At 45.6% G+C, this 23,971-nt stretch overlaps 1 protein-coding gene across 1 annotated transcript; it reads right to left on the reverse strand.

The window, feature by feature from the left end:
- Positions 1-1,762: 1,762 nt before the first annotated feature.
- Positions 1,763-14,452, reverse strand: LOC121342664 (D-beta-hydroxybutyrate dehydrogenase, mitochondrial-like). The gene is made up of 4 exons (XM_041417248.1): positions 14,125-14,452; positions 7,714-7,866; positions 4,889-5,019; positions 1,763-2,412 (listed from the first exon to the last, which is right to left on the reverse strand). Exons 1-4 carry the CDS (start codon positions 14,450-14,452, stop codon positions 2,065-2,067), a joined length of 960 nt encoding a protein of 319 aa, XP_041273182.1. The 3' UTR covers positions 1,763-2,064.
- Positions 14,453-23,971: the final 9,519 nt, after the last annotated feature.

Here is a 23,971-nt window from a genome sequence, read left to right on the forward strand (position 1 = left end):
TTTCTCATCTTATGTTACATGAGGCTACTGAAATATTGATCACATGCTTCACCCCATACCCAGCAAATAAAGAATTTCCAGTTGGAAGTTATTCTGTGTCTGTGAGGCAGATCTGATGGCGCTGGCTCTCAGCAACTCAGTGCAGGAGCTTCTAGAAACGCAAACAGAAGGGAGACAGTGTAACGGGGCAGAGATCAGCACTTGTACCCTGGGCCTGACAGATGGAAAAACATCTGGGCTTCAAAGCTGCTTGGGGAGTCCAGTGCTGCTTGCTGTGAGGAAGGGCAGTCTGCACAAAGAACAGCTAAGGGCATGACAGCAGTGCTTCCAAAGCCATGCAGGGCTGCTGAAATCCCTGAGGTCAAGCAGGGGGAACTCCTATACAAGAAATTGATTGGTTCAGCTGGAATAAGCCTCATTCCTGTTCCCTTGCTTGGCCTTGCTCAGTTGTGGTTAAATGAGGAGAGGGATGATAATCATCTGATTATCCTGCTATTGACAGTCTGTGGAACAGTTGGGAGCCCAGGCTTGTCTTCCTGCCAATGCCAGCTCCAGAGATGGGTTCAGCATTTAGAAAGAGAAATAACATGTTCCACAATCTCTGACATGTGCAGTGGCTGTTCCACTGCTGAATGTACCAGGAGAGAGACTGGAATTGTCACTCTGTGGGCTCATCTCGCCTCTGTTCTGATTCACACTGCCCAAATTAACCTACCAGGAGAGAGCATAAATTTTCTCAGCAATTAATTAAATATGTTAGGAAATACTTCCCAGGCAGAGGGTGCAATTTCTGCTTCAGATGAAAAAGTTAACTGAGTCAACTTACAGCAGAGTCTTAGATTTGATAAGGGACACCTGGCATGGGGGAAGCTAATGCTCGGTGCTGCTGACCTGTATCTATCACTGCCACCACAGTTCATCCCAGCTTTTCTGGGTTCTTTTGGTACCAGAGTTCTTGGATTTTGTGCCATACCACAATCAAGTCAAATTTAAAACTGTATGTGTAAACCAGCAATCTTTTCCATGGCAATTAGTAGGAGAGTGTTAATGGAGCTACGGTGATCAATTACTCTCATAGAGAAATTGTTACTAATGTTTCCCTTTCCTGTTAGTAGGTATTCTTTTCTTCAGACATTATTCCTTACAATAGCAGCCAAACCTGAATATGTTCTTTCTGAGCTCCAAGTATACTGATAGGGCTCCTTGGTGTTTAGCTCTCTCACTACACTTCAGGTCAACACATTGATTAATCCAAACATTAGATAAAGGATAGAGTTTATTTAGGATTAAATACTTGTTTATAAATGGAACATGTAACTTGTTTTCTGAAGACTGTGATGTATCTGCTTTGTTACACATTTATCCAGAACACCTGAAAAAGGGCTGAACTGTAGTTAGCCAAGACAATGTTTTTATATTACAACTTTATTATTCATAGAATCACAGAATGGTTTGGGTTGGGAAGGACCTTAGAGATCATCAAATTCCAGCCCCTCTCTTGTGGGCAGGAACACCTTTCACTTAACCAGATTGCCCAGAGCTTCAAGACTTCCTAACTTGCTACAGCCATTTAACTCCATTCCAAGTATTTCGAGGTCCAATGCTCATTTCTATGACTTTTGCTTTAACCTCCTCCTATCACCCCTGAATAAATAGCTACTCAGGTTTCTACAAGTAAGGGCTTTTCATCTCTGCTGTAATGACTTCAGGTGTACAGCTGCCCTGTAGGATGTGCTCCGTTTTGTCTGCATCATGTCTGTAACACAACCTGCTATTGCTTTAGAAAAAGATGTATTAAATTTTCCAGGCAATAACTAAAGCAGCGTAAGTGGATGGGGTTTTTCCACAGGGAAGAGATAAAGTTACTTAAACAAATGATTTAATTTTACACAGGGTCCTGTATGTTTTTCCCCAGCAATCAGTGACAGTTCTGACTAGGGAGACTCCAGAGTTTGCACTAGTTAATCGGTGTCACTGTACTGACACACAGGGGCATTCAATTCAGCTCTGACTCTCACATTTTATAAACTGCCTCACCTGAGTCAGTGATAGCACCACTGTAGGCTATGCAAGTTTTACTTTGCTCAGAGCATAAGACAGAACAGAATCCATCACAACAGTCGGGAACAAAGCACACACAAACACCAGGACCTTCTCCTTCAGCTTCGCCACCATGTAACGTGCCTTGGGTGCAGGAGATGTCAGAGCATCCACCATAGCATCCACAACCTCATTGCCATTAGTGCTTCCCTCACTGAGGATGCTGTTGAAAAAGTTTGCCCGCTCTTGAACGTACTCCTTGTTGTAAACAGCCTTTTCCTCTTCACTCAGTTCACTCCAGATCTCTTCGGCACTGAGCGGTGGCTGAATTTTTGTAGAGCGTGCATAATTTCCTGGCTGGATAATACAGACCTGAAAGCGAGATGTAAAACTTACCCAGGTGCAATCAGCCATTGTGAATTCAATTAAATACTATCGTCAGTAACACAGACCAAAAGCTTTCTACAGCCAGACAGAAAATGCTGCTTTGTTGAAATTTTAACCCTGGAAACTTGAAATCAAATATATTCCTGTGAAATATTTAAGGTTGCAGAGGTGCTTCATTTTGACTTCCTCATTTCACTCTGATGTTAATGTTCTTGTTTTGAATACTTAGCACACTCTCACAAAATGCAATAGATTTCTTTGATTGCTGGACAACCCTTAAGAGTATAAATGTTTTGACAATACTGAGACAAAGCATTTCAGTATGACTTTGATATCTCCAAAGTGGAATATTTTGGATTTTTCACTCAGTGGAGAGCCCTGTGATTGATAATTTTTGACCCCATTTGGGATAAAAGGAGGCACTAAAGAAAATTATCAGGTCCTGGGGAAAGAAGTGCTGTTTTCCCCAAGAAGGTGAAATTAAAAGTAAACTAGGTCTTGTCAGTGAAGAACAGTGGGACCAAAGGTCCTGCTCTGCCTCACACCGAAGCCATCAGCAGATTTCTGTAGATTTGTACACACAGATTTAAATGAAAGCACACAAGTCCTTTGCTGCTCCACACTTTCTTTGTGTATTGCCGCTGTTCTGCTCCCTTCTGAGTATTCCAGGGAGTTTTGGAGTGGGCTGAGCACTCACAGCACACATGCTGTTCCTCAGTTAGCAGCAGCCTTGTTCAAACTATTTGTAGATATACAACATTAAAAGCTCCGTGGCATTTAACTGACCTGGTTTCTAAAGACAGCAACACAAGGTGAGGAAAACCCATGCTGAGCTGTGTCAGAGACTTGGGGATCTGACAGGCATTCTCTGGGAAGGCTGTGATGGTATAAAACCCTGATGTCTTCACTCAGCCACCCAGCCCAGCTGCGTCAGTCCCTGCCTGCTGGCCTGCATGGCGATGGATTCGCTGCTCTCAGGAGGACTGGGGTGCAGGTCCTATGCACGGGGAGAAGGGAGGCATGCAGACAAAGCCCAGCAAAGGGATGGTGTGCTCAGCTGGAACAGCTTCATGCTGCCTCGAGCGGGTTTGTCACACAGAATCCTCGGGAGCCCTCCCTTCTGCTGCTATTTAGAAGTGCGTGTGGTATCAGCTAAATAGTAAACTTCCCACGTTTATTGTTAACAAAGGGTTTTGGAAGCTTCCTTTTTTGGAGTTGGCTTGGAAAGAAGGAGAGATGGTTTGGTTTTTGTCCTTCCCACGTTTTCTGTAGCCTTTCTACTGGAAGACACCCACTTTGTTTCCTGTAGGCTGTCAGCTTGCCTGGCCAGAGTTCAGTGGGACAGAGCCATAGCTCCATCTGCTCCTTGCCACCCCTGTGCAGCTTTCTCCTGAAAGGACAGACAGGACAACAGAGCAGTGCGAGGGAGCACAGCAAAAAGGGACCCTGTATTTTGTAGGCTCTCTGCAGGGCAGGTTCTCAGGCAAGTGCCAGCCAGCATCTTGCATACAGCAAGAAACAGAAAAATACCTCTCAAAGATACTCCAGAAATGTTTGTCAGCCTGTCTCGCTCATTTATGTGCTGGGACTACTGCAGAGATGGAACAGCAAAAATCCCAAATCAACCAGAGTAGCTAACCTGTTAAACTAAGCCCTTCCATGCATTTGAGATTATCCTCAGCTAATCAGCAGAAATCCTCATCATGCTGTGTGGTATTAGGATGTGTAAAGTCACTTGTATTTACAGGCCCTCATATTTATCTGACAGGGGTAGCTAATAGATGCATAGTTGTAATATTTTCCAACACAAAGCTTATGAACAATGCTGTAAATCTGTGTACATAAACAGTACACCAATGCAAACCTGACACGGAAGACTTTGAGTGTTTGAGAAAAGTGTTTCAGCAGTAGAGTGACTCCAAGGAAAAAGCCCAGTGAAGCTACTTAGGGATCTAATCTTCAGGTTTGTCTATTAGAGTTGCTTAGGGCACTAAGAGCACTCTGAGAGCCACTTAGGTTAAGAGAACAAAAACATAACTACTCTGTACAATGCTGCCTCTTGCAGCGAGCTGTTCTCACTAAAGGAGTTGGTGCTGTAAGAGAGAAAGAATCCCTCAGGCAAGTGACAAGTTGTGGCTGCACAGCTCTCAGTGTCTGGGCTCTTTGCAGCCACCCAGGGAACATTTGGGTTCCTCGCTGCTGGTGGGAGCTCAGGCACGCCTGTGTCAGGAAGCTTCTCCACTGCAGAGGATGTGGAAATTTCAGTGCTGGCACACAGGCTGTTACCCAGCAGCTTCTCAGAACAAAAAATATCCCCCAAGACTGCTCTTCCCAGTGATTTCCAGCTGACTGATTAGCCACAGAGAAACCACCTCTTTCCAGAAGGAATCTGCACCCATGAATGCATTTCTGAGCTTTTATCTTTGTTACTTTGTTTCGCATAACTCATTACATCACTTACCTGGACACCAAACTTTTTCATTTCCAGTCTTAAAGCATCACAAAATTTTTCAATAGCTGCCTTGGTCATAGAATAAATGCCATTTCCCAGAGTAAAATAGGCAACGACGCTGGACATGAAAACAATACGTCCTGGAGAGAAAACAGTGCAAATAACATAACTTCACTCTCAGTCTTTAGCATGGAATTGGTTTGCCTCAGTCTTGAGCTGCTAAGAATGTGGTGTTTAGCTGGAGACTGTTTTCCTGCACTCTGTGCCAAAACTGGGCAGTGTCAGTGTGCAGTCCCAGCACAGATGGGCACTCAGCTCTGCTGAGCAGAAAACTTCACACAAAAATCTTCCACCTAGTGACAGATGTTGGGCTAGACAAAGTGTAACACATTCCCGGTGTGCTGCTTATTCCTTCTGAGCCTGAGATAGGATGAAAAAGATGGAAACAAAGCAGTGCCCTAAAGACTGAAAAATAGTAGTGAGAGACTGTGCTAGTAAGAGAAGGACTGCAGGGGAGAGGAGAGGTGATTTTCCCTGAGGTAGATGATATGGTTACTAATATCAGTTTTTTCTGTGCTAATGATGGCTCTGCACTGAGACCAGCTTCTGTAACTGTGCATATGAAGTCCAAGCCAGACTCTACAGTGCTAAGTTTCACTGAGGAAATGAGACTTGCCAAATGTATGCAGGTTTACAATACCTTACAATGATTCCCCTGATCTGTGCTGCTTTCCCTCCCTTCTAACTCCTGCTGAGTGCAGGCATGCCTTAAATCACGAGATTCCTCATGTGAGGCACTGGACTGTGGTTCATTTCCATTGTTTCCTTGTAAACTTCTGTCACACAGTCCTACCATGCGCTAAGGAATGTCCGAGTGTGGACATACAAATACCAGGGCTGAGGGAGCAGATGGTGCTGTCACTGACAATGCAGAGAACACAGCTGCACTCCTGCTGCTGCCACAGGTGCAGATAACATCTGGGCCCCAGATGTCACCAAATGGAAGAGGCTTGGGGGATATCAAAAGGTAGCACGGGAATCCAGTGAAATCTCTCATTCTGAATTAGGTTCCCTGCCTTCCTATACAGCACCCCAAACTACCAGCTTGACCAAGATGCCCTATCAGCTGGCCTGGCCAGCTGGAAAAGACATGGGGAAATGTTGCTCCTCTCAGGGCAGAATGTTTAAGCCCTAGGCTGGAGGGCATTACCTCCCTTTACAAGTATTAATAATTGTATTAATAATTTTGAAGTGTTTCTTAGAACAGGTGCACATCCATGGCAGTAATCAATGTGTAGGATGACCTCTGCCTCCCTTGTCCAGTAGCTGAGTAGATGGGGCTCACACCCAGGATGTGGGACACCTCATTTAACTTCTCTCTAAAGTGTCTAAGGGAATTGAAACTCAGCTTCCCCAGGAGAATGCTCCAATGTCTCTAAGTCAAGCTTTTCATTTGGAGAGATTACTTGCTGCCCCCAAACACATAAATTTTAGATATCCTGGCTGTTCCTGCAAGGAAGGCAACAGCAAATCTAGGATTCTTCTTAGAGTGCCTTGGCCTCCTCTCCTACATAGACAGTACTTGAAAATGGAGTGCAGGAGTTAATCAAGGAAACACTGACAGCCCTGGGACAGATACAGAATGTTCCTTTGAGCTGAGGTGTGTGTGCAGCCATCCAGACCCAAACCTTCTAAAGGTTTATGCATGTGCTTAATATTGCACGCACTGTTAGTCCCCTTTGCTTCAAAATAACCCTGTGCAGCTCATGGGGTCAGAGAAATGCCTCTGGTGGATCAGCATCACAGAGTCCCAGCAGCAAGTAGGACACAACAGGGAAAAGAGATGTCTCCCTGTGTAATGGCCACATAACACACTCACTGGGTATACACAATAGCACATTCTGCTACAAAACCACATCCAGCTCACAGTACTTAAAGGTTTCTTTCTTCTTCTGTCAGAATATCATCTACCAAAGGCAGCCAAGCAGAAAGAAGCAGAATAGCCCAAAAAAAGCGATGCTTTTATCTTACCAAGTTTGTGTAGCAGTGACACCTGGGGTTTCCAGGTGAAACCGACCCCTTCCTGTGCTTGATGCTGCACACAGAGCACAAATCCTCCCCCTAAAGAGCCTACAGTCAGAACAGACAAGGAAGAGGGGATCTTCCTCCCCAAACACAGATGGAGACAGGTAGAGGACAAACTGCAAAGCACCCAAGACATGCTGCCATGCTGCAGAGGGCTGTTAAACATTCACTTCTTAGAAAGAAGGATAAAGCCCACATGTAGGGAGGTTCATGCAAATACATTTATCCCACTGGATACCCATGCACCTCTACATACTTGAAGTTTCCTGCCCAAGGTCACAGAGGCTCCATAGAGCTGGAACTGGAAGTTGGATGTCTCTAGTTCACCTCTGTAGGGTCATTCCTCCTCTCCTAATTGTCAAACAATAAAATTGTAAAGCCTAAATAATAAAATTAGGCAGTTTAATGGATCTTGGTGTTTTCCGATTGTCAGTGCTTAAAAAGGCTTGCCTGGGCTTAATGATGTACAGTAAATATTCTTCCTCTTTCTTGGGTCAAACACTGAGAGAAATCCTTATTTATAAACACTTTTTTCTATGTACTGCAAAGACAAAATGTTTAAGGATATTTTTTCCCTTTATGGCTTCACGCTCTTTTCAGGATCAAGTTGCTCTTTCAGGCCACACAGAAGGAGGCTGTCATTTCAGTTCAATAAAAGACAATTAAAGCCTCTTTTATAGATGTTACATTACCCTGATTATAGTAAGCTAATTATTCTACAACTCTAAGTAACAGTGGATTAGCATTACCCTTGTATTTCCTTAGAAGGGGAAGAAATGCCAGGGTTGTCCTGATGCTCCCAAGGATATTCACATCTGCAAATTTTTCATATGTCTCCATAGGCAGCCACCCTGTCTCACCAAATGTTGATATTCCTGCATTGTTGACAAGGCCCCAGAAACCTATGGAAGAGAAATGACTCAGCAAGCACCTTTAACTGCAAAGCAGCCACTGTTAGATAACAAACACCACTGATTCGGACCCTTGAAGAAACTGTATGGTTGTGTAACATCTTTGTCTTTCCCACTTTAAAGTGCAGGCATGTTTTGTTTAATGAAGGAATGCCATTGTGGCCATAACCTGGGCTAAATGGGATCAGAATAGTTTGGGTTGGAAAAGCCATTAAAGATCATCCAGTTCTACCCCCCTCCCATGATCAGGGACACCTTTCCTTATAAGTCTCAGTGCTATTTAATAATTGCCTACTCTATAGTTGTCTTAAGATATTTATGAATAACATGACCTGGGAGACTACATCTTACTGCCAATGTGGTGTACCATGATATTTTAATTACTTTAATCCCACTGTGTGCTATGAGCAGCTTTGTGAAAATTATATTAAGCGGTCTAAAGGCTAAGGGGTATTATTTTCAAAGTGCCTGACTAATTTAAGAGCCTAAGTCTTGCATCTTTTTCCAAGACTTGAGCTCTGCTTTCTTCTGAAATCAGCCACAATCAGGTACATGGCTGCAACAGGGTCAGTGGCTACAGTATTTTTAAAATTTTGTACACTTGAACAACATTTTTGCCCATGTAATGCCAGATGGTGCTAAGGAGAAAGATGTCAGCGTTCACAAGCAGCGAGGCATTGGCAGTGAGGCTCGCTGTGCCCGAGCTCAGTGACAGGGAGCTGAACCTGCAGCCCACAGGCACAGCAGGTCTCCCGAGAGCCCAGCGCTAACAGAGCTGACAAGCTGAGCTCAGGAATGCTGTGCTGCAGCGGGAGCACTCACTCACACGCTGCAGCTCACACGCTGCCCACCTGCTGACCGAGCGTGCTGGCTTGTGCCTGCCTGCACAGCCCCCCACTGCGGCTGGCCAGCAAAGCAGGGACTGACACCGTGCTTTTGGAAACTTGTCTGCTCCTGCCCTCAGTCCTCACTGCCAGCATCTCGAGGGTGACAGCAGCGGAACGCAGGAGCGCCGGGCCAGCCTGGCCCTGGAACAGCTCAATTCGCACCTTACTTCTGCCTGCCTTGGCAATTTTGCTCATGCACTTCTTTTAAGGAATCCTTCTAGGTGTCCAGGGCAAACAATTGTTTTGTCATGCCTTCTACAGGACCTCCAAGCCTGGGTTTCTGGGGAGGCAGGGCAGGTTTTAGTGCCTCTCTTCCTCTGGACACATGAGTTTGGGGCAGGGTGAGCTGACCCAGCTGTAGCCTCCTGTACCTGTGGCAGCAGAGTTATTCTCAGGGGACTTTTGATCACCTTAGTCAAGGCAAACCTTTGCCTTTGCAGAAACCTTTGGGCTGAATGCTTTTCTTTCTGATCTTCTCTGACGAAACTACTGCAATAATTTCATGGTATCTTGAAATACCCATTTCTCATGGGTCCTTCCAGAGCCCCGCCAAGAAGTGCAAGTATCAGATTTCATTCAGAACAGCAGTTAGAGATGAAACAGGAAATTTTTGGCATTAGTTTGTAAAGCAGACCTATGTAAGCTTTTCTAGCATATATATACACTACTGGTATTACATAATGAAATTGGTCTTTAAACAGAGAAAGAAACTGATTTCTTTTAGTGAATGTCTCATTTGCAGGGAAAAACACTCAAAATTAATAATTTACCACACAGAACATGGAGAACTCTATCCTCCAGAGAGCATCAATCACTGTTCAGCAGCCTGTCAGCCAGCAATCCTTGACACTGGACCCCTCTTACAACTTTAGTTACAGACAAGACTGCTGCCCGAGTAATGCAGCAGCTTCCTCTGGACTCACTTCGTTTCCATGGCCCCAAATGTTAGCTGACAGAGGAGAGGAAATGAGCTTAAAAATTGACCATGGAATTGGGCATCCTAGACTTCTTTTTTCCACTCACCATTGCCCTCTTTTTCCATGTCTTTCCATCATTCTCTGGCTTTATTTCTCCATCTTAAAATGGAACCCAGCCCCATGGGACTTAGCTCCCCATAAATGCTTCCAGATCAATGGCTTAGAGAGCCCTCTGTAGAAGCTAATTATCAATATTTTTGTACTTGCACATGATCCACTCTGCAGATGGGCTGAGTGACTGCACACCCCATCTGTTTCTGTTCAAAGCTGGAGTTTCTGTACTCAGGGTTATTTTTATATAATCTAACACTGTAACACAACCCAAACTAAATCCCAACATCACTGCAAAAGCTGCTTCCTGATATTTCAGCTTTACCTTTTTTTAAAAAAAGTCATTTTGCTTCTGCCAGTGCACCCTGTGCAGCACAACAAGAACACTTGCTCCACATACTCCTGATTTCATCAGGCCTTCAGAAATACAGCCATTAATCTTTAGACAATTGATCTTCTTCCTCCTTCTCTAAACTGTGAAATTCAGAATTTATCTTGCAAGGCTTAAGTCTTCTCTCCAGCTATTTGCCTCAGGTGCTTCAAAGCCTCTGGGTGGCTGCTGGCAAGGCCAGCCTGTGTATTTCTGAGAGCTCACAAAATAACAGCTCCTTCCCTCTAGCTGCAGGTTAACAAAACCTTCTGAAAATCAGGTTGTTTCTGTGTTGGTGCCAACACTCATATACTACCTGAATTCTGCCACACATAGTAAATTCCAACAGGTATTCTTGGGATCACTGATCTTTGGAGTTTCTCCTCTAAGCCTGAGCCCAAATGAAAATGACAGGCTCTCTCCTGATAGAGTCCAGACCAATACTAAAGGAAACTAAGCAGTGCAGAGTACTAGCAGGCCAGATGAGATCCCTGAGTTGTATTTACATCCATTCATGAGTCACCATCCTTTGCTTGGAATATTATGCTAAAATTCTCTTCACTGTAAGGATAATCTATTTCTATAGGGAGTCTGGACTAAAATATTGTACCATGGGTGAATTCCGTGAATACAAAATCAATGTTAAGTGTAAGAGAGTACTTCATATCCTTTGAGTAGGAAGTGGCACTAAAACTAATATCCCTCCGTTCCAGCTAGCTAATGTCACCCACTCTTAGCAGGCAAGAAAAGGAAGACAAATTCTGATTTGAAACAGAAGAAAATCGGAAAATTCTGAGGCATGCTGTAGAGCCTAACAGAATCACCATGCTGTGATGTCCTGGTCTATTTCTTACTGGCTTTGGATTTCTACTCTTGTATAACAGAGAGAAGATAATGAGGAGCTTGGGCTAGTTATGGTTACACATAGGAGGTGTAGGGAGAACTGTATTTTATTCCTGATACTCTGATTTTTTTCTGATATTCTACAAATTTTTGTGTACATTTCATACTGAATACTTAAATTAGAAAGTCTCTTTTAGTCTTTTGTGAGTCTACTTATCCTGGGCCCAGGAAAAAGGCAGATTAAGGTTATTTAAAAGAAAGCATATCTGCCAAAAAGCCCTACTCGTCTGAGATGCATAGTCTGTGGAAAGGATGATACTGTAATCATAAAGAATATTTAATCTTTACCAGGACTTACTCTGAACTACTTAAACACAGGCATGCAAAAACCAATCATCATTTACCTGCTTTCTCTTCATTTTGGTCCAGCTTCTGAGGTCTCATTCAGAATCCCTGGCCTTTGCACACTTACCATTAGGCCTGGGATTACTGAAGTGACTATTTTTGGAATAATACAGGAATGTTTTCGTGATCAGAATTTAGAAGTCCAGCACCTAAAATCCTTCATACCTGTGTGAAACTAATTGTAGTTAAAATGGCAAAAAAGGAGGGAACAATCCCTAAGCAATACCTAGTGGTTCTCAGGGACAGGTTCCTCTTCCCAGTATTTGTGGGGAATTGCTGAACAGAATCCTCCTCTTCTGAGGGAGGGGGAAGGAGAAACAGAAAACTGTCCCACAGTACTGAGAAGATAACAGTGACATACAGAACACTGCCAGCAGCTGCTTAAAAGGTGGGTGTTTTTAACATCCAGCTTTAACAGCTTTTAAATTTCAACAGCTTTTAAATAACATAATGCAAGATCTACTGTAACCTCCACCACCATCCACTAGATTCCTGTATCAGTTTGAATTGTGTGTGCAGAAACCAAAAGCAGACTTTTTATCTGTCCAATGCTTACTTCCAACAATCTACTGGACTACCATCTACTCTGCTCTCCTCATTACAAATGTGTGAGCTGCATTTCCACTTTGGTCAGGACTCTGCTGTAGGCCCTGCATGTTGCTGCCCGTGGTCCACCAGGGAAAATGTCCTGAGGGTTGGTTAACTGGGATTTGAGGCACACGCTTTGGGTAGCAGGTAACATGTTCTGTGTAGTCACGTACTGTTCTGACCTTCTAGATTATTTCAGAACACAAATGCAATTACAAATGGTTCAGAATTATCTTTCCTAATGAAAAATAATTTAATTAAACACAATCTTTGACGCAAATATTAAAAAAATACAATTTCTATATTTAACAAATAAATTGGTTAATATGATAGGTAACCTCCTGTTTAATCGTGAAATTGAAACTGTTTCTATAAAGGTAAAATACCAAAGAAAACAACATATCTATTTTCAGAGGTGCCAAGAATGAACACTCCTACTGAAGTCTTTTGCTTATAGTCTGCAAGAGTATTGTCACAGTTTCCTTACAATTGAGATAAAAATATTTGTGCCCCTCTATTTTAGAAATTACAAAGAACACTTGCAGTCTTAGTCCATTAACAGCAGACATTAAAATAACTCCTTTGCTTCTTCTTATTAAATAAAAGGAAGAGTACTTGATAAATGTGAGTTTCCCCATGTGGCCTATGTGCTACCTGGATCTATAAAATTATTACTTCTTTGCTGCCTTTGCAAAATATCTTCAAAATTCTGCAGCAGCAGAGGTGCCCAGCCATGGAAAAAGGTTTCATAAAACGTGTGTGGTTGCCCAGCCCAGTGTGGCTGGTGTGAGAGCCCAGGTGCCAGCCCAGAACAGCACTGTGCCCACACTGTGTGCCTGCTGCATCCCACAGCAGCCGTGCTCAGAGTCTGGATGGGCCTGGAATTGCTCTGAGGGCACATGCACAGTCTGGAAGCAGCAAGGACAACCCACGAGTTAGTGCTGACCCACGACTCCAGGGTCTCCATGGCAGCACAGGCACAACCACTGCAGGACAGCACAAGCTGTTGGAATTGCAGCATAAATTGTGGGAAACCCAGAGTTCCAGGTGACCTGGTCCCCAGGGAACCCTTAAGGGCTTTTGGGAGACATTTGTGTTTATCTGTAGGTTAAGGAAAGGCCTGAGAGGGGAAGGCTCTGCCTCTTATTAAGATAAGGTCAAGATCAACCATAAATACATGTGCTTAATGAGCAATGTCTAGGCTTTTTCTTCCTTCACTTCTCATTCCATCCCCTTCCCAATGAGCTAAGGAGCCAGGCAGGCAGAGGCCTTGCATTTCCTTATCTCTCTGTGTGCCCCATTCTGCATTTCTATTCCGTGTACAAGCAGGAAGTCTTTGTCTGTGATTTGGAGGGAACCTCGCTTCTGAGCCTGAGGAACTCTGCTGTGCACAGTGTATCCCAGAATTACACTGGATAATTCCCACCCTGCTGTCCCAGAGGGAAAGGAGTGGCCCCATCACCTGCACTGTGTCACGTGTGCTGAAGGGATAACCCAGGATTTAGGTTGTCTGCAATTAATCTGAGCTAAGTCTATCCACTCCGCTGGGTGCACACTCCCTGCAGGGTGCATAATTGACACATTTCCCTTTCAGTAACCTCTCCAGGGACCAGCCTGACAAACCTCAAGCGGCTCCAAGAAGCAGCCGCTTTGGTGTGGCACGGCAGCTGCCCTCGCTGCATTTCTTCTATCTATTTCCTCTTTCACGAGTCACGCCCGGGAACGCACCAGTCCCGCCGCTCCGATGTTCTGTTCTGCGCGTTCTTGCCGCTTGTGCTTTCGGGAACCTGCAGAGGGGCTCCGGGGATGCCCCACTCGGGGAGTTCCTCTCCCTGTGGAAAGGTGAAGCTCCCCCTTGCCGCGCTGAGCAGCGCACCTGCTTTACACTGCCGGCACCTTCGGACGGGCCCAAGGGATTTTTGATAAAATCCTGCCGTCCTTACCGATAGCGGTGAGCGCACCTAGCCCATCCGAGCCGGTGCTCGCCACGCTCACGCTGTGACAGCCCAGCTGGCCCTGTCAGGCAGCTCCCCGGCAGCAGTCCCGGCGAACCGAGCCGTCCCCTTGGCACGCCGTGTGCGCCGGTGCCCGAGCTGCCGGTCCCCGCCCGCGCCGCCCCGGCGCTCACCTCGCTCGGGCAGGTGGCTGAGCACCAGCTCCCTGGCGGCGCGCACGTCGCGGGCGCGGGTCACATCGAGCCGCAGGACGCGCAGCCGGCCGGCGCCGCCCGCCTCCCGCTGCAGCCGCCGCGCCCCGTCCCCGCCGGGGCACAGGCAGCCGGCGAACACGGTGAAGCCCAGGCGGTGCAGGCGGAGCGCCAGCAGGTGCCCGAAGCCGCTGTCACAGCCCGTGATGAGCACGGCCCGGCCGGCCGGCTCCAGCCGCGCCGCCCCGCGCCGGCACAGCCGCGCCAGCAGCAGCAGGAGCAGCAGCAGGAGAGGGGCCGCTGCCCACATGCCGCCCGCGCCGCCGCAGCCCCGCTGTCTGGCAGCGGAGCGAGGAACGCAAAGGCGCGGGCAGCGCCCGCCCCGGCCCGAGCAGCGGCCGCCCGCCCGCCGCCCCGCCCCGCGGAGCCCGGCGCCGCGCCCGGGCCCGCCGAGCGGCGTGCTGCAAACCCGCGCCGGGGAGGGACGGACGGAGGGAGGCAGGGAGGGAGGGAGGGGCTTCTCCCCGCCGGGCTCTCCCCCAGGTTTAGTGTCCAAAAGAAAGCGCAGGCTGGAAGCGTCGTGCCGTGGCCAGCTGGAGCTGCGCCGGCGAAAGGCAGCTGGGTTATGCCGAGATCCAGCGGTATGGGCAGTTCAGCTTCCCTGCTCAGCTGGCTTTACACCGTCACGCCACTACGGACTGGCCGCAGGGCACAAATGAAAGCAGCCATGAGTGTTTCTAGATCGGCCAGGTGGGGATTTCTAAAACAGCTGTATTATTCTGTTATAGTTGCCGTATCCTATGTTATATATTACATGGCAGTATTAAATTGATGTGGGTTTTTTATGACTCAGGTCTATGGCTGTTGTTATCTCAAGGGTGCCTACATTAGCCCATGGTGAAGGAAAATGTCTGTTTCTTGTAGGCTAAAGTGACAGTTATACATTGCTGAAAAAAATGGTCCCCGAGAGCTACGATTACAGGAGAACTGTGATTAGGCAGTGTTTTCTCTGCCCTTTATTTTATCTGAGCAACTCTCCAGGCAGCTATTGAAAGCGATACTATGTCATATCTGCCTCCTCTGAGTAAAATGAAATGACTGAAAGAACCAGATGCCTTCATTAATTGTGATTTAGAGTTGGCTTGTGAAAAATACAAAGGGGGCAGTCATTCATTGACATATACACGGCAGCAGACGAAGCAGCAAGTCTTAACTCACAGAGAAGGTTCCAAATAGTTGCTTAAACTACATCCCTGTGGTTCTCCAGTCAGCCCCCCCTGCAGCCTGTATCTGGTGGTGGCAGATGGGTTTCTGAACTGGCGTTGTCCTGCTGTCCAGGAGTCTCCAGAAATCATGTGGTCCCTACAGTCAGCTGTGTTTTGTGTTTGTTTGGGGATACCTTTGCACTGACATAGAGTTTTTAATGACATCCGAAGGAGAAAGGGAATAATTATTGTTTAATTTGCTTTTCCAGGGCCCAAGGCACTCCTGTGTTTTTACTCTCGTTGGCTGCACCTCTGCCTAGGTTTATTTCAGCTTTGAATTGTTCAGTACTCTCCCTCTCTTATACACTGCTCAGCTCTCCATAGGCATTGCATAATAGGACTCAAAGTCTCAAGTGGCCTGGGAAAGCAGGTTATGCTTTGCTGCTGGGAGACAAAGTAGGACATGGAATGGTAAACCCCAGAGATGCCCAGATACTTGTCCTAAGTAGGATTTATTTGATCATGTTCCATCACACTGGGAGATGCTGCCCCGTTTTAGCCTTCAAAAGATTCCTCAGTCTTCTGCAACTATATGAGTCACAAAGTTTTGTCTTTATATTAACAAAATAATTATGCAACCTTCAAAATCATGAGAGCTGGTAACAGCCTGTCCTCTAGCCAGCTTCCCTGTCTGGTTCCCTCTGGCATAAAAAGACAGGGAGTGATTCCAAATTCTCCTCCTCCATACCTCCTACCCACCTCTCATCCACGTCTGCCAGTCTCTCAGCTTTTGTGTCCTGTTAATAATGTAAAGATCACAGGCAGTGACAAAGCCATTCTTTTGAAGAGTAAGAGGTAACCCAACTAACCTCTGAATTTTATGCTGTCTCTGTTCCAAAAAAAAAATAAAAGGTGTTAAAAAGGTGGTACACAAATGTGACACACTTCCAGCTGAGAACAGGAGCACTGTATTGTCAGAGCAATGCTATCATTTAGGCTGAAAGTTATGGGTTACAACTGTGTCCTTCACACTTAAAAACAACTTCATGACTACCTAGTCCAGGAAATGAGGCCACTTAGGTCTCCAGTGCAGCACATTTGCAATAAAATTCCTTTATTTAGTGGAATGAGTTTCCTCTGGTTTATAGTATTCTGTTCCTAGCTCAAATATATACACATACGTGCTCACATGGTAGTATGTACTTTGAATTTATGACTCTGCTTTTTCTAGTTTCTGACATCTTTCCATACACATATGTGTACACACACATACACATGCTCACATGGTAGTGTGTACTTTGAATTTATGACTCTGCTTTTTCTAGTTTCTGACATCTTTCTCATCTTTAGGACTTAATTTAAAAAATGAAGTTCTTATCTCAATCTATTCTACCTCTTATGCAATTCCAGTTAGTTGTGGTTTACCTGTAACAAGTCTAAGTAACGGCCTGGATTCTGAGAGGTAGATGAGGAAATGGAAGGCACTTGGAGACTGATCCTGATGGGGATCTGGCAGTTCTGCTCCCAGAATATGCCCAGGGGCCTTCAACTCTTCCTGAGAGCATTTCTGGCAACAGCAACCTCTGAAGCTCTTGCTTCAAAGCTTAAAGCTTTATTCTGTGTCGCTGTAAATTTTACAGTGTGAAATAACAAGTTGCTCTGGGAAGGCATCATAATATATATTTTTTGTTACTGGGTTGCCATGTTGTCCCTACCCTCAAAACACAAACTGCTTTTCTAAAGGACTGTCAAGTTTCTGTAAAGGGCCAGGATAAAGGAGAGCTGGGATAGGCTGTGTTCCTCTACTGCACCCTGGGACTTCCAGTTTGATTTCAGGGAAGACAGATCTCCTTTTTACCTCGTTCCTGAGCAGAGGATCAGTGGCTGTGAGTAGCAGAGCTTGCTGTGGAGCATTTAAATAATATGAACAGATCTTTGTCCAGCATAGTTCCAGCAGAAATCAAGCTACAAGGGAAGGGAGGGGGCAGTGTAGCTTTTCTCTGCTCTTAATCATCTTGTTACATTTTCCCCTATTCTCATATCTACTTACCTCTGCTTATTTTCCCCATTCTCTTGTTCCTGTTCCCTCAGCCCCCTACCCCTCCTGGCAGCCTTGTTGCAAACTGGAGCTGTCTCAGCATTTGCCATCTGCCATGCTCAGTGGTGCCCACTCTCAGCAGTGGGTAGGAGCAGTAAGACCTTTGATGTCTTTCTTACAGGCTCAACTCTCCAGCATGGCGTGGAAGTCATTATTATTTTTGTATTCTAAAGCAAAGATGAAATTCTGATGTCCTTTGAGGTGACTGCAGAGCCATCCTTGTTTTCACATGAATCCCTTTCATTGCAGAGCACCACTTAGTCAAAGCTTCAGAAAAATGCTGAAATTGTGACAGAGTGCCTCCTAAAAGTTCCATATAACCCAGCAAACAATAAATACAGACCCCTCTTTTTAACAATCTAATGTTTTTGGAGCTTTCATGATTTTCAGGGTGCAGGATCAGGATTTCGGCTGTATCACACAATTCCCAATGAATGTGACTTCTCTTTGCCATCCATTGTGTCTTGTCAGCTCAGCCCCCAGACCATGTAACATTCCTTTTGCTATTGTACAGTAAATAGCATAGCAGGCTGCTGGGACCTTTTGATGCTGGTGAAAATTATGCTTATCTGACCAAAAAAACCCCATAAAATTCATCTTGACCAGCCCATCTGGAAGTTCAGCAAATTAAGCTCCTACTTCTAATGCTAACACACAAGTGACACTGCTTGCTGCAACTATCCACAAAGCTGACACTGAATTTGCATCTGCAGGCAAGCATTTCAGGATTAGGAAAAGTTGCTTTCCAGGAAGAAAATCAAAAGATGGGGTTTTGGTGCAGTTGAACAGGCAAAGACAGTGTGAGCAGTTTTCAGAGCTGGCGAGCTGCACGTCCTCCTTTGGGATCCAGGCAGAGAAGGCTGTGCCGTGGTGTGGAAGGAAGGAGCCCATGGGAGGCTGTCATTCCTTGGAATTGGACAGCAGCAGTTGCATGTGGGCTGTGCATGGGGAATATCCAGCCTTTGAGGACTAAGCAGGATGTCTGGCTGTGTATAATGCGATGAGCTGTATTAAAATCTTGCTGCATATTTTTAAAAACCCTGGACTCAGTTGACAAAACACATTTAGGATGCCACATGTATTGCTCAGCATGTCAAAAAAAAGGAAAATGATTCTATTTAAAAGGCAAGGCAGGAATGTCTATCCATGAAGCATTTTCAAATACTTGTCACTGCATACGGTGCCCAGACTGCTCCAGAGATTAAGTTGTCCATTTGTCAGAAGTTATTTTAGTAAGTCCCTAGGATTAAGTCCTTTTTGGCAGTACTGGAGTAGTAACAAAGCAAGAGAGAGAGATGGAAAGAAAATTTTCCTAGGAAAATTTGCCACTTCTCTAACCTGAAGTGACTGATCGTTTTTCCACTGGAACACCCCTGGCTCAGGGACAGGCGGTTCAGCTGGATATCCTTAAGCAGGGGCAGTTGGAAAGCAAAAAGACACCCTCTACCTTCCAAATAACACATTCCAAAAACAAACAAAAAATTAAACACTGTTGTATCTCATTTCTGACTTGAAAGACAAATGTGGGATGATTCTGACTTCCAAATGCTACTGCAAAATGATCCCAAGGGAGTAAAAATGCTTGTGCTGCTTCTCCACACAGACTAATACCCACTTCTGTCATGGAAGGAAGCAAACTGAGAACTTCATTTGGAGCTGGAGGATAAGGATGAGGGCAGATCAAGTTTCCTTTTCTTCCTGGTGACCAGATTTGGAAAGTGCTGAAATCAAAATGGTCTCTCCCAGCACATATTTTGACCTTAGGCACACAGTGCAGATACAGATTCATCAGGCAAACGGTTTTGAACCTGAGGATTACTGAAAAGGGGCACAACACTATGAAATTAGCATTTATCTCTGGTTAAAAGTTAATCTTGTTGGAGAAACAGCATGTGTTTGAACACAGGGGCTCTTCCCAGATGATGAAAAGCCCTTGCACTGTCAGATTATTGGGAAATTCCAGTGGTGTCGGAGTAGATACAAAATCAGTTCAGTGATGATGAACTGATCCAGCTTAAGAATTAGCAGATTTTAAAAGACGTTTACACAGGCCTTAAATATCCCACTCCAGATCTGCCCACAATTAACTTAATGTAATTTAGATTAATGCTGTAAAGGATGTGCCTGAAAAAGCAGAGGACATATTTACATTGATTTGCCAGCAGATTCTTACTGTGCAAGAGATAGAAATGTGAAATCTGACTCATACAAGGAGCTCCTAGAACTGACATAGCCAGCAGGGGTGTAGCTTTTGAGTACAAAGTGTGCCAATCTTGCTGGTTCTGACTAATGTTCCGCCACGGCACCTATAGATTTGCCTGTTAGAGCTCTTATTTTTATGGAAAATCTATCCCACCGAGCACGTTAGAAGCTGAACAGCTTTGTCATCTCTACACGTCTACAATTTTCCAAGCCAGGGACCCGAAGGGTTGTGGTTTCCTTGGATTACCAGTGCAGAATATTGACAGTAACGAGCTCTTTGCACATTTCCAGGAAAAATCCCGTGCCAGCCGATGCCCACGAGGTGGCAGGCTGTGCGGGATAACGTGCCGGAGAAGGGGATTGTCCTGAACACCTTCCCCTCCCCTCGCAGGCAGAAGCGGTCTCTGCCCTGCAGCACCCTCTGCTCCAGCCTTAGGGGCTCGGGTACCGCGCCAGCCTCACCCGCACCTGGGTCCCACGGGCAGCAAGAGCTGCGGAAATACCTCGGAGAAACCAGGCAGGCTGGCATGATTTAGAGGAGTAGCAGGAAAGTTCCATCCCTGCAAACACAGTCTGGAGAGGGATGCAGTGAAAGAGACCCAGGAGGCTGATAGCCGAAAAATACTTGGTGCTGATGAGCAACAAAAGAGCTCCGAGTCTGCAGTGCAGTAAATATACATGAGCACAGGAGGGTGCTGCTCTTTCTCTTAGCACAAGGCAGCATCTCTCATGGCTGCTCCGTGGTGCCATCAGCTTACAGGCCTCAGAAGGGCTTGTGTTTGTTCATCCTGGACAGAGCCCGTGGTGATACCGCTGCTGAATAACCCCAGATCGCTGCCTGTTTCTAGAGTAAGGTGACATTCACGTGAAGGGCAGCTTGTGCTTTGAGGTGACAACCAGCACAGCCAGGAGTCTGCTGGAAAAGCACCCAGGTCTGTCATCCTGCAAAATGCTGGCACAGGGGAAGGTGTGGATGATTTTACTGCCATCCCCCTCTAGCCAAGGCTATCAATCAGAGACTGGGTGTTGGCATTCCTGCTGCCCTTGTGTGCAGCTGTTCAGGGACAGCCCAGAAGGTGGCACATCATTTGCCAGTTGGTCCAGGCTGGAGGAGCTAAGACACCAATTTCTATTGGAAATTACTCTACAATTTTGAAGAGTATCATTTGCCTTTCCTTAGCAGTGTGTCAGCTGGTAGTGAGGGCACAAGGATGGGTAAGAAAGTGCAGGAGAAGTGGTCTGAGAGAACAGATCAAATCAGAAGCAAATGTGACAGAGAAGCCTGGTTTCCTTATTTACAAGTCTGAGTTGTCCTGTGTGCAGGACAAGAATAATACCTGCAGACCCTGATGCCCCCTCAAAAAGGAAAGTAAAAGCCCAAAGAATGGAAATACGTGAAGGTTTGCATTTTTTAAACTATAAGTCAAATAAAACTTTTAAAAATAAAAGTCAAAGGAAAGGCCAACTCCATTTTAGAGTTGGAAGGGTGCAAGAGGAGCAGTGTCGTAGACAGCAGAGGCTTTGAATAGAAAAAACAGAGATACTGAAATCTGCTGCTAAGCTCACTGATGCAATTTGAGACCCACAGAGAGTGAGTTGAGACAGCAGCTGCCACTCACCCACCTGCATCTGATCCCAAACCTCACTTACATTATGCAAAAGGAATTCATCAATAGGTCTGGTTTCTTCCATGGAAAGCCCACAGAAAAGAAGGCTTGGATTTTCTGACACAGTTGCACCTCCAGCTGCCAGAAGCACTGTCCAGGCTGACATCTCTGAACAACTGCATGGGGTTACCTCCTTGTCCCTGCACTGGGACAGCACAGACAGCCAGATTCTGGCTTCAGAGGTGGAGTACGTGGCTGGCAGGGATGCTCTGTGAGGACAACAGGATGGAAATGTTACTGTTTAGTGCCTCCTCATACAGTCCTACTTTTATGAGAACATACATGCGTGTTTTGGCAGCTGGTGTTTTCCTGTACACCTGAGCTGAGCAGTTTCCCTGACTTGGGATTCTTGCCTCCCCTAACATTTGCCTGACTGGTAAGAAATTGCAACTGCACCCCTGCAGAAATATGGGGGCTCAGTTTTCCAGCCCAGGCAGTGTGCAGATCATTTGGACTGGCACCTTCCCAAGCATAATATTCTGAAATGTCACTCTGCTCCTGGGTGAAGCTTGGCTTCTTCCCAGCTTGTCTTCTCCTTTGGCTTGCAGCATCTGTGCATCTTGCCCTCATTTCTTGGCATGCAGATGCCTGAAGGTGTAGAAGACAGTGCTCTTGTTAATGCTGGGAGAGTGAAAATAGATGTATTTTAAATCCTAAAGGAATCTTGCCAGGGTACATCTTGCCATCATGCAAATGCCCATTTTTGAATAGACCCCCAAATGCAAGGGAGATGCTTTGGAGCAGCACAGGGCGTGTTCAAGGCCTCCTGACAGCACTCTAAACTGGGTCATTTTTAATGCTCCTCACAGAGGGCTCAAAGCATAACTTTAAGCCTCTCTATTTGGAACTTTGGATTAAGGTTTTAATGATAAAATTTGCATGTGGGTTTTGGTCATTCCCTTCCTCTGACAGTGTTGCACTTCCTTTTTAATTTTGGCAGATTTCCAAGGGTGCCAGACAGTTGGGGAGCAGGAATTGACTGAGATTCAGACAATGTGCCACAGAGCAGCCCAGTTCTGTGACAGTGTTGTGTTTGAGACCACTGAGAATCACAGCCATTCCTGAGGCACTAGGAACATTGGGAGGCTGAGTTCTTACCTGGTTGCTAAAGAATATCCTGTTTCTGAAAGCCCTGTGTCTCGTGGAGGCTGGTAAATAATGAATGTCAGGATGCATAGCTGAGTGTTGGCATATGAAAGGGGCTGTTTTGAGCACCAACCTCTCAGCCTGAGCAGCAGGACACAGTTTACCTAAATTTGCTCATCTGTTTGGGTTTTTTTTTCTTTAAGTTGATAATAGCTTTTCCTTTTCTGTCATTAAACAGCTTCTGATAAGAATTTATTTTCCCAAGGGAAACAGGAAATCTCTGAAAAAAATGAGTAAAAAAAACCTATCACAAATGGTCATTGTGTGTTCTACTTTCCAAAACATTTCATTTCCCCTCCTGAATTGTGATTTGACATCTAGAGGAAAGGGGGTGGCAAAACCTGATTAAACCAGGCTCGAGTTTGGACAGCACAGCCTCAGAGCCAGCATGGGTCCCAGGTCCTGCAAGGTTTTAATCCCAGGCGTGGAAGAAGTCGAAATGAGTTCTGTGCCCTGCCATGGCCGTACCAGGAGGGAAGAGCAATCCCGGCAAAGGTCAGCAGAGACCCGCAGGCAGCTGCTGGAGCCTGGAGCTGGCCTCGGGGGCTCTGCCCAGCTGAAACACTCGGGAGTGGCTTGGCCTTACAGCGCAGAGTTTTGGCAGCGCCCACAAGGGCAGAGCAGCACTGCTCTACCCTGTTCTCCCTGTTCCCTCCTCACCGCCTTATCTTCCTGCCTCTGTTCTCTGGTTATGGTGCTTCTGGCCCCCCAGAGCCTGCCTGTCCCTCAGCAGTGCCAAGGGATGATTCCATGGTGTCCTCAAGTAGGCTGGAGCTCATGGCAAACACACAGGAATAAAGCAGCAGCAGGGAGCTCAGTATCTGCTTAAATATTCTGACTACAGCTATATTTAAAGGTGCTACATTTCTGAAGCCAAAAGGCGTTCTTAATGTTCATTAAGTTAATCGTGTCAAGGACATGGAGGAAAAACCCCAGCTTAATATTGCACAACATGGTTTTTAAGATGTGCTGGTCTCAATTCCATTTTTATTTTGCTGTTCCATAAAATTGTGTGTTAGGAATAGATTTATACTAGGCCAGTTCCTTGGAGTCTCTGATTGCCAAATCCTTTTCTGTATTTTTTCCCGCCCATAAGTGAATTTCTGTAAAAAAGTAGCCATTTGTAAGCAACCAATGTATTCAATAGCATTTCTCTCTGTGATACATTTATGCTAGAAATGCAGAAATGAGAAACTCTGAAATGGCAGCATACTGAGAGCGCTGTCTCCATTTGATTTCCTTCTAACCTGAATTTTCATAACAGTTGCATTTGGGTTTCAGTTATACCCTGCACTGGCTGATGAATATTAAACAAGGTCTACAGACATTTCTTGGGTTTGCTTTTACAGACTCTGCTTATACAGAGATATATTTTTTTGATGATGCCCTTCTTGGTGCCCTCTATCTCACTATTTTATTGTTCCCAGGTTCTTCTGAGAGACAAGTGACAGTGTGAGACAGGAGGAGAATGATTACATTTTTCAGGGAAATTATACAGAGTAGAAAATCAA

Source organism: Onychostruthus taczanowskii, unplaced genomic scaffold, assembly GCF_017590055.1.
Source record: "Onychostruthus taczanowskii isolate IOZ18803 unplaced genomic scaffold, ASM1759005v1 scaffold55, whole genome shotgun sequence".
Taxonomy (NCBI): Eukaryota; Metazoa; Chordata; class Aves; order Passeriformes; family Passeridae; genus Onychostruthus; species Onychostruthus taczanowskii.

Excerpts from the sequence above, each read along its gene's own strand:
- LOC121342664 (XM_041417248.1), bottom strand. The coding sequence starts at position 14,452 with ATGTGGGCAGCGGCCCCTCTCCTGCTGCTGCTCCTGCTGCTGCTGGCG. Across the intron at positions 5,020-7,713 it reads CCTTCTAAGGAAATACAAGG|GACGTATTGTTTTCATGTCC; the intron begins GTAATGCTAATC and ends TTTTCTCTCCAG. Across the intron at positions 2,413-4,888 it reads TGAAAAAGTTTGGTGTCCAG|GTCTGTATTATCCAGCCAGG; the intron begins GTAAGTGATGTA and ends TCTCGCTTTCAG.